Genomic DNA, 10,302 nt, shown 5'->3' with positions numbered 1-10,302 from the left:
GGCAAACGGAAGGGGTCAGAGTGGCAGCAGCTGGAGGGGCGAGGGAGGCCCCAGAAAAGGCAAGAGTGGCCCTTTCGGTGCGCTTTCCCGGAGACCAGCTCTGGAAAGAGGAGACTCTCGGATCTCCCAAGGGTTAACCTCAGGCTCCGCGAGGAAGTTTTACCAGTACCTTCTAAGCCCCCGATGTCCCCCATCACGCGCCGCGGGGAGGCGTGGCGACCCGGGCGAGGATGCGGGCGGGGCGGGGCACGGCGGTCCCCCCGCCTACCGTGCCCCGCAGGGGCGGAGCCAGAGCCAGCAGCCTGTGCCCGCATCCGTCTCTCTCCGCAGACGGCTTGTGGCGGGACAACATGGAGCCGGGCAAGATGGCGCTCCCCAAGAACTCTCCGAGAGATGCCTTGGTAAGTTCCGACGGTGACAGGCGGACGGGAAGCTCGGCGCGTCAGGAGCCGGGGCAGGCAGGCCCCGGGCGGACGGCCTGAGCGGCACGGTCTCGCGCGCCGGCTTCGGCCCGAGCCGGGCGTCCCTGACGGAGCGGGATGCGGGTATCTGGCTGCGGGGCGCTCTCCTGCCAGTCCCGCCGGACTGCTCAGGCCAGCGGGCCGGCTCTGTCGGCGGGACCTCGGTCCCGGCCGCCTCGTCGTGTCTGCGAACCCCGACTCTCGAGTCCGCGGTTCTGACGCTCACTCCCCGCATCACATGCCGGAATGACAACCAGCTGTAGCCACCCCTACCTCCGCCGGGAAAACCGACCCCCGCCTTTTTCTTCTCTCTTTGCTCCCGCTCCCACCCTCACCCCCCGCCAAAAAAAATAAGTTTTCGGCAAAGAGGGTACGACGGCATTCGGTGTGTTTTTCACACTCACGGGGCACGGTAAGGATAACTAAATCTTGGCGGCCCAGGGAAGGGCGACCCATATCATGAATATAGATACTACCTTGGGTCCAGTCTGGATTTCTAATTCCCAGATTACACAGCTGGCGTTTCTTATTTCGTTCCACAGGTAATGGCACAGATCCTGAAGGATATGGGAATTACAGAGTATGAACCAAGGGTTATAAACCAGATGTTGGAATTTGCGTTCCGTAAGTTAACAGAACACCAAAAAATCTGCCTAACTTGTGAATTTGAGAAGATTCCTTGAGTCCAAGAACATTTTCAACTACATTACTTTAACAGTATCACCAAATTCAGCCTCAAGTAGTAAAAAAGAGCTCAAATAGGGGAAGATAGTATTTATATTGTGACATATTTTTAGGAATTGAGCCCCGACTGGTGTAGCTCAGTGGATTCAGTGTGGGCCTGCAAACCACGTGATCGCGGTTCGATTCCCAGTCAGGGCACGTGCCTGGGTTGCAGGCCAGTTCCGGGCAGGGGACTCACAGAGGCAGCCATACATTGATATTTCTCTCCTTCTCTTCCTCTCTAAAGATAAATAAATAAAATCTTTAAAAAAAAGAATTGATCATACACATAGGACAACTAGATACCAAAATCAAAATGCATAAACTTTCTAGAAATTAATGGACTCTCTTCCATTAAGAAAAGTAGCCATAAATGTTAAGATATTATCATATCTGTAAGAAAATAATGTTTTGTTCTTCAAGGATATGTGACTACAATTCTGGATGATGCAAAAATTTATTCAAGTCATGCTAAGAAACCTAATGTGGATGCAGATGATGTGAGACTGGCAATCCAGTGTCGTGCTGATCAGTCTTTTACCTCTCCTCCTCCCAGAGATGTGAGCAAACTTTTATTTTAAAGTTCACTTTACTTATGATTTCTGCATTGTAGGTCTAATAACGATATTTTATTTTTAGTTTTTACTGGATATTGCAAGGCAGAAAAACCAAACCCCCTTACCTATGATTAAGCCATATTCTGGACCCAGACTGCCACCTGACAGATACTGCTTAACTGCTCCAAACTATAAGCTGAAGCCCTTACTTAAAAAGGTAAACTTTTTTTGGTCAATTGAGCTTTTTAAAAACTGGCAATATGTTAGGTCCACTTGTAAAAAGCAAATATCTGTACATAGATTGATTAAAAGTGAACTTACTAGAGTTTTTGAAAGTTGACTGCTTTGGCCCTGGCTGGTGTGGGGGGAGCATCGGCCTGTGAACCCAAAGGTCGCTGCTTTCATTCCCAGGCAGGGCACATGCCCGGGTTGCAGGCCAGGCCCCCAGAAGACACAGCCAATCCATGTTTCTCTTGCACATCAGTGTTTCTTTCCCTCTCTTTTCCCATCCCTTTTCCTCTCTCTAAAAATAAACTAAATCTTCCCAAAAAATAGAATTCCTGCTTTGAAAATACTATGTATTTTAGCTGCTGTATTAAAATGTAAAATATAAGATGTTTAGAGCTAAAAGGAATCTCAGTGTTCATCTAACACAACACTTACTTTTCACATCAGGAAACTGACCTTAAACTTACTCATTGAATTAATACTAAAGCTAGGATGGATTCTCAGGTTTCATAACTACCAGTCTTTCCACTGTACCATAGGTTTTGTAGCAAAGCCTGATAACAGACTAAATGATATGCTGTCAGGAATTGGACTTGTTTTCAGAAACATGACCTAAGGCTCCCCACCACTGAGAAAGTTCTGACATGGGACTGCATTTGATGTCTGAAATTCCACTATAGGAGAGTATTTATTTAAGGGACTTAAAGATGTTGATTAGGCCCTGGCTGGTGTAGCTCAGTGGATTGAGCACTGGCCTGTGAAGCAAAGGGTCACTGGTTCAATTCCCAGTCAGGGCACATGCCTGGGTTTCAGGCCAGGTTCCCAATAGAGGACACATGAGAGGCAACCACACACTGATGTTTCTCTCCCACTCTTCCTCCTTCCCTTCCCCTCTCTCTAAAAATAAATAAATAAAATATTTTTTAAAAAGATGTTCATTAGTTAAGATTTAAAATTACAAGGAATTTAGTTGTTATCCTAAAAAAAAAACTCTACCTTAAACCAAATACAATATAGAATTATATATATGTACATACATGTAGACTCATATCTGCTTCTGAAAACCCTAGTTTTAATGTCCAATTTAGAACACTCAAAGGAAAAAACCAAAACCAAAACAACAGGACATTCTTGCCATGCGTTATCCATGAAGAATTCACAGCAACAATCCTGATTTCATTCCTGGTGAGTCGAGGTGTCAAATCTGAACATTAAAGCGAATTTGTTTGTTAACCCCCCTAGGGACCTAACCAGGGAAGACTAATTCCACGGTTAAGTGTTGGTGCTGTTAGTAGCAGACCTACCACCCCTACTGTAGGTAAGTGAGAAAGGGAAACACCTTTTCTGGCGGGTAAAGAAGTGCCTCAGCACTTGGTTTTGAGCTATAATCCAAGTCAAAAGGTGAGTCAGAAATACCCACCTGTACGTTGCCATCATTATGTTTCCTCGTCCTCTAGTAAAACTGTAGACATACATTCTACCAGACTTCAAAATGAGAAAGCCACAAAGAGGATCCAATCCCAAATGAGGATAAATTTGGACATTACCCAACCTCCCCGTTGGTATAAGCTGTGAGGCCAGAAACAGGAGTTTAAGTTATGTTTTCAAAACAAATGATGTTGCCAAACACACTGATGGCAGTAGTCAACTTATCAAAAATTAAAGAAATTTCGGAGTACGTTGGCAAGACAATGCAGTCAAAAGAAAGTTCAGAAATGTACAAGAAGCTGAAGGCTATCAAAGGAAAAAATTACTGTGTTTATAATACTAACCTTTGCAAAAGTAGTACTGATTGTTCTTTATCGCCTCTTCATCTGTGCTCACCTGTCTCCGTCATTCTGCGACCATTTCTTGCTTTCTGGCACAAGGTGTTCTGAGCTAATCTTGATTTTTAATCTCAGTCCTAGAATCAGCCATTTCTCCAAAGAGCTCTGATTCTTTTTCGTGGAAAACAGTGTTTAGAAACCATTATTTCTCTTTTTTTAATGTCCTTGTTTAGGTAATAAGAAAAATATAAATAATGGACTCAGAGTTCCTGATTTTATTTTTTGTCCTAAATTCTTGCTGGATTTTTTTCACAAAATGTTTTTAGAAAACAGTTCCCTTCTCTTTGATCAGCATTGTTGTTTTGGCTCTTACTGCTTATAGCCGCGTCCTGTAGATTTCACGTAGCTGTAGTGCAGGTCACATTTGATCCTTCAGGGGTGTAGGGAATCTCTCCACATTCTAAGGACGTGAATTTACATTTTCAGACCGGCCTGATATAGTATTACTTACACACTTCTAATTACCTGCATGTGACCTTCGTGGACAAATTTGCATGTATAATTTGTGTAACTTTGTGGTCATAAACTGTTTATCTGTGGATTCATATTAAGTGAATACCAATTTTTTTAAGTCTAGGCTGTGGTCCGTATGTACACACATGTTGACAAGGTAACCAATTTTAGGTGTCAGTTGTCATTTTTTGTTCCCAGTTAGAGCGCTTCTCAGTCTTTTTGCTGAGATCAGTAGTGTATTCCTAGTTAGATATTCTTAAATCCTCAGTTGAGGGAGCTGCCAAAAACTATTAAAGCTGCAGTTTTTAACTTTAAACATTTTTTCAATGAGTTTTATAACACATAAGACCTAAGCATCTATCCTGTTGAATTTAAAGCCTCCATTCCATACTTACCTAAATGGTAACAATTCCTTATAAGTAATGGCCAGGAAAACTACCACCTGCTATGAATTTCCTTGACCAAATAAAATACTTACAGTGATTGCTTCGTTAAGCTTCGCCAGACTCTTTGGAGCAAATACATGAGAAAACTTGCCTAGGGATGGAGCTACATTAAAGTCTCACTTCCTGGGTTTGGGAAAGAAAGCACTAGAGCCCACGATTCCTGGGGACCTTTGGGCTTCCTTCCGGTTAGGCTTTCTTCTTGTAGCTGGTGAGGAGGAGAGTTGTAGGGTTTTTTCAATGATAGTTTTAGGTTGTTGTGGGGTTTTTTTTTTCAGTAACTCTATCTGTGGGCAGACTTCTGGTTCCAGGGGGAAGGGATGTGTGGAAAGCCTACATCCCCAAAGGAAAAACTAGGAAAATACACGTTTTCTGCAAATGAATTTTTTTGAGGGAGCTGTGACATCGGTGTACATGCTGAGTCTTGAAAAATTCATTCATTAATCAAATGTTCCTTGAGTGCCTGTTAAAAGCAAGGCACAAAAGCCACGAGCTCTCAAGAATAAAAACCATTAGCTAAGGCTTATAATTTAGTGAACAATATAAGACACTACTAATAAGGCGCCTACATCAGATTAAGGGAATTTCAGAGGCAGGCAATGACTCATGAATAAGTCAAAAAGTTTATAAACGGGGGTGGTATTTGAATTTTACCTTGGAATAAAGGATAGAATTAAAATGAGGGGGAGCTTGGACTACTTTTATCTCCAGGATCCCTTTCTACTGAAAAAAAAAACCTAGATATAGAAAAAGAATATTGTTGTGCCCACCTGGGGACCCCCGGTGGCTGTATTTGATAGACTTTTGTTAGACGCATGTTGATTTAGCTTCACAGGCATAGTGGACATGATCTAATTCTCAGCAAGTGACCAAGATTAAAAATGCCACGTAGCATAACTGATAGAAAACTTGGGTTTTCATTCTGCAAGCTTATTTCAGTGCTTACCTTTATGACTTCCTGTCATTAAAATTCAGTGGCAGCAGCTGTTTGAAGAGCTTTACATGGATGGATTTCTTTTGTTTAATTCTCACAAGAATCCTGTGAGATAGGTACTGTTGTCCCCATTTGACAGATGAGAAAACAGGTATAAAAAGATTAAATAACTGGCCCAAGGACACTCAGCTAGTAGGGGATAAAAGCCTGATTTCAAACACAAATATATATATATATATTTAGTTTTTTTAGCGAGAGAGAAACATCCATCAATTGCCTCACACACGCTCTGACTGGGGTTCAAATAGACAATTTTTTCTTTTTGGTGCCCAGAATGACACTCTAACCAGCTGAGCCACCCGGCCATTCTTTACTAGTACACTGTCCTAAACTTTTAGCATCTAAAAGCTACTTCTTTAGCATCTTTAAAGCTACTTCACTCTTATATTTCTAATGATTTTTTTCTCACCTTTTATTAGTTTCCTGTGCTTTGAAGGTAGTTTCTGGCAAGCTAAGGAGGGCAGAATATGAACCTGTATAATAAGTCACCTAACTAATACAGTCTGTTGATTATAACTACAGCAACCCCACAAACAGTGTCTGTCCCAAATAAAGTTGCACCTCCCGTGTCCGTGACAAGCCAAAGATTTACGGTGCAGATTCCGCCTTCTCATCCCGCACCTGTCAAACCAGGTAACGTCATATACGGGGTGGGGGTGTGGTATAAGTGGTTCAAGTGGTTCTTTTAAAATACCTTTTCTGAATTCTAAAATCTCTGAGTAACATGTGATTATAGAACAGTTTGTGTTCCTGTAGCAAGAGTTAAATTGTTTTAATATCATACCAGAAAGGTGGCAGTAATGCTGCAAATCTTCAGGGGGTGGTCTGTGAGCCCACTAAAATTGTATCCAATTTTAAATATACATGTCCTTTGGGGGGAGGGAGAGTATATAGTGTGATCATCAGATTCTCCAAAAACCACTGAATGAAACTAAGCTACGGCCCACAAATCTAAGGCATCTTCAGGGAAAAGCACTTGGGGCCATGTGTTTAGGTTCGCATCTGAAACAGAAACACACACGGTAAACTGCCTGTATGAAATACTGGCATGTAGGGGAAGCAGGACTCCTTACCTGAACATAAATGTGCCTTCAGTGTGCGCTATGATCCAGTGTGCTGCTTCCCATGACCAAGTACTAAGTAAAATTTTAGGTAGCTAAGTTGAAAAACTAACAGAACTCCTTTAACCTTATACTAGATACTAATTTGAGTGTTTAAAAACGTAATTCAACTTTTAATGGAGCATAATACACAAATTTCTTCTGTGATGTAGTTACACTTCGTGCTCTTGAAATTACTAATTATGGTCAGCTCTGTTGAATAATGTTTATTTACCATATATTTCTGATCCTGGGTAATTTGTACCTTGGGGGTGTTTCTCCTCTGTTTACAGTTCCTGCAGCAACTTCAGTTCCAAATGTTCTGATTAATCCTTCAATGATTGGGCCCAAAAATATTCTCGTTACCGCCAACATGGTTTCGTCACAGAACACGGCCGGTGAATCAAACCCATTGAAGAGAAAACACGAAGATGATGATAATGATACTATATAAGGAATACAGTCTAGATGCACTTCAGATGTTTAGTTGGTTTTGAGCCCAATATACTGAACTAGAATGTTCTAGATCTCAAGTTTTATCTTAGAAAACTTAAAAGATAGCTGCAGTATTTTTCATATTCCTGCAAACCGTTAGATTTCTTAAGTAAGGTTGCCAGTGTTTTGGGTTTTTTTTTTCCCATTAGGCTTCAAGTAGAAAAAATTAAGCGCTCGTTTCTTAATAGTTTCACTAATGTCACGTCCTGCTATGGCGGTTGTATTTTTGGAAACAGTTTTCTGCCATGTGTCACTGACAGCATTTAAGTTGCAGTCTCTGCAACCTGATCAGTGGATTCATCTTTAACAGCATAATTTCTAATCTGCATTGAAGTACTCCTTTCTTTGGCAAGGTAAAATAGTCACTTTTATTGTTACCAGCTCTTTAAACCAAATCTCTCAATGTAGAAGACCTTTTTGGAGAGGATGGATTTAGAGGGATTCTAAATCCAATTTTGAATGTACTTAAGTCGTTTCTTGGCCTTTCCTAACCTACCTCCTCAACCCCATTTCAAACTCCCATTCACTTCCTGCACCATCTCCTCCCCACGAGCTTCAGTTTCTCCCCATTGCTCTTAAATTTAAAAGGCCAAAACTGGAATTTTCAAAATATCATACACCTTAGCATCATTTTTATATTTTTAAAACCTACTTGATATGCCTGCTGTTCTACAGTTCACTTTACCCTGAATGTTTCCATTTTTCCAGAGCGCTTGAGTTTTACCCCTTGTCTTCTATGCCCATTACACTGTACTCTGCTTTTGACAGGTAGTTTGGGGTCGGTTACATTCAGTTGCAGTCTTATATTCCAAGTAGATAACTCCACGATATTTCACATTTTGAAATTTCACACAGGTGACACTGTTGCTTAAAATCTGCCTTGATAAGTATATTTGCACTAGACCTGGACAAAACCACTAAAGGACAAGTGTTATTTTTCCTTTTTTACCACATGCAGATAGATACGCTTTGATCACTACTGCTTGAACCCTCCTCCTATTGGTATAATTCAGATCAGTTTTCTAGCTGATTTCTGAGGATGTCACACTTAAGATGGGATCATACATGAAAGTTTCCTACTGGTTTTCCTTCCTCTAGAAGGCCTACCATGAAAACTCAGTAGTGTGACATGAATTGCACTTAGTAGGTGCACTCTACGTAGGGCCCCCAGTAGAAACCCATCTATAAACACCATATTGGGATACCGTATTGGGAGCGATTTCAAAGCTTTCAAAACTATAAGCAGGTTTGTGCAGTTTTTGTTTAACTTGGACATACTCAACATCAAGCGTACTTTTGCAGAATTTTCTAAGATTAATTTTCATATTTGAAATTCCTCAAAATTTAAAACAAGTTAGTTTCATCTTAGGATGGTGCTTCATACATCTGAGAAAACCAATCCAGTAACAGGGAAGAAATGTCTCATCCTAGTTTGCGTGTTTGGGGATGTTAGGAAAAGATGGTATACTTACACAAACAGATCTGAGCGGCATCGTAGGAGAGAAATGTTCATTATTTATAGCACAGGATGTCATTACTTGAATGTTCTCAGGGAGGCAGCACGTCACAAGGCCTAGGTTCTAGCCCTGGATCCATCATCTACCAACTGTGTGACCTTATTACTTCACCTTTGAGCCTTGTTCTCCTTGCTAATATAATAGGAAGGTAACAGTGACCCTGCCTACCTCACAGGGATGTTGTGAGGGCTGAACTGGTGTATGTGGAAGTTCTTCCAAAACTGTAAAATGCTGTATAACGAAGGAATTATTAATGTATGTTCCAAGATTATTAATAAAAATTGATGTTTATCACTTATCTTTCCTTTCTGATTTAAGAGACTCAAGGAAGATGAACAAGACTCAGTAATCCTGAGGTCCAAAAATCAATTAACATATGTTACATGGATGAATTAATTATAAATCAGGGAAGTGCTTGCTTTTATTTAGAATCAACACAGGACTCCTAGAGAAGCAAAATAAAAAGGAAAGGATATAGGTTTAAATCTGTTAAAAACATAGCATGCTCTATCTTTCCTGGGAATTCGTACATGTAACTGAGCATTTATTCACTTACTGCATCAGCCAGCCAGTGGGTGGCTTGCTCTTTCAGATGAAGGCTGCTTTATCTTGCAGATCTCCCCTAATTACATGTCCTCCAGCTTCCAGGTGGAACTTTTTAAAAAATGTACTGATGGTAATTGTGGTGAGGACATTTCTTCTACAAGTAGGAGACAAGCACCTTTGATCTGAATATAGGAATGCTGCCAGCATGCTGGAGAATGGAAGCTATAATTCACACTGGTCTAAGGAGTCCAGAGTGAAGGGAAGTACTCAACAGTAGAGGAAGAAAACACGAGTCAGAATAGCACAAAGTCATGTGTCATATAATGCAGGGAACTGTTCCACATGGCATGGCAAATGTAGCCGAGCCCCTGGTTCGGAAAACTGACAGGAAGCAAGTTAGCACACAGGAGCGGAACCCACGGATCTGTTTCCCCATGGGGAATCAGGCCTACATTGTACCTGGGCTGCTTTGAGGTTTGCTTTTTTTTTTTTTTGATTTTATTTATTTATTTATTTTTAGAGGGGAAGGAGAGAGGGAGAGAAACATCAATGTATGGTTGCCTTTTGTGCATCCCCTGCTGGTAGTTAGTAGTTAGCCTGCAAGGAACCGGTTTGCAACCCAGGCATGTGCCCTGATTGGGAATCGAACCGCGAGGTTTGCTTTTTTTTTTTTGCTAAAACTCCCTCACCCTGGATTGAGGCAGCATATCTTTAAAATGGCTTCCTAAAGTCTGCTAAACCTCCCAAGTATGGAGTGTGACCAGTTCAACCACTTCCCCTTTGATGTGCAACATGCCTCTCTTTGAAGTAATTTAGCAACATTCTTTGTTATCTGTAAAAGGTAGTCACCTACAGCGAACCTGTGCATAATAAATGAGGACCATCCTGATGTCATCTACCGGGAAAAGCAATAAAAGCCTGTCCAGGCAGGGGTTGCAGCCATGCCATCCCCTTTCCTC

The 10,302-nt window shown here is 41.5% G+C and overlaps 1 protein-coding gene across 1 annotated transcript; it reads left to right on the top strand.

Moving 5' to 3' along the window:
• The first annotated feature begins 296 nt into the window (after positions 1-296).
• TAF9B (TATA-box binding protein associated factor 9b) lies at positions 297-9,091 on the top strand. The gene is made up of 7 exons (XM_037060301.1): positions 297-401; positions 1,004-1,085; positions 1,608-1,744; positions 1,824-1,958; positions 3,212-3,287; positions 6,208-6,318; positions 7,079-9,091. The coding sequence occupies exons 1-7, from the start codon at positions 351-353 to the stop codon at positions 7,237-7,239; spliced, it is 753 nt and encodes a 250-aa protein (XP_036916196.1). The 5' UTR covers positions 297-350; the 3' UTR covers positions 7,240-9,091.
• The last annotated feature ends 1,211 nt before the right edge of the window (positions 9,092-10,302 follow it).

The sequence above is a fragment of the Sturnira hondurensis genome, unplaced genomic scaffold, assembly GCF_014824575.4.
Source record: "Sturnira hondurensis isolate 20B ecotype Veracruz unplaced genomic scaffold, ASM1482457v3 Scaffold0011576, whole genome shotgun sequence".
Lineage (NCBI taxonomy): Eukaryota > Metazoa > Chordata > Mammalia > Chiroptera > Phyllostomidae > Sturnira > Sturnira hondurensis.
Note: the sequence above shows the minus strand (reverse complement) of the source record. Positions and strands in the feature narration are given on the sequence as shown.

What these genes read in the sequence shown, in the direction of transcription:
- TAF9B (XM_037060301.1), top strand. Translation starts at nt 351, where the DNA reads ATGGAGCCGGGCAAGATGGCGCTCCCCAAGAACTCTCCGAGAGATGCC. An exon ending in CCTCTCCTCCTCCCAGAGAT is followed by an intron (nt 1,745 to 1,823) that starts GTGAGCAAACTT and finishes TTTTATTTTTAG; the next exon opens with TTTTTACTGGATATTGCAAG. An exon ending in TCCCGCACCTGTCAAACCAG is followed by an intron (nt 6,319 to 7,078) that starts GTAACGTCATAT and finishes CTCTGTTTACAG; the next exon opens with TTCCTGCAGCAACTTCAGTT.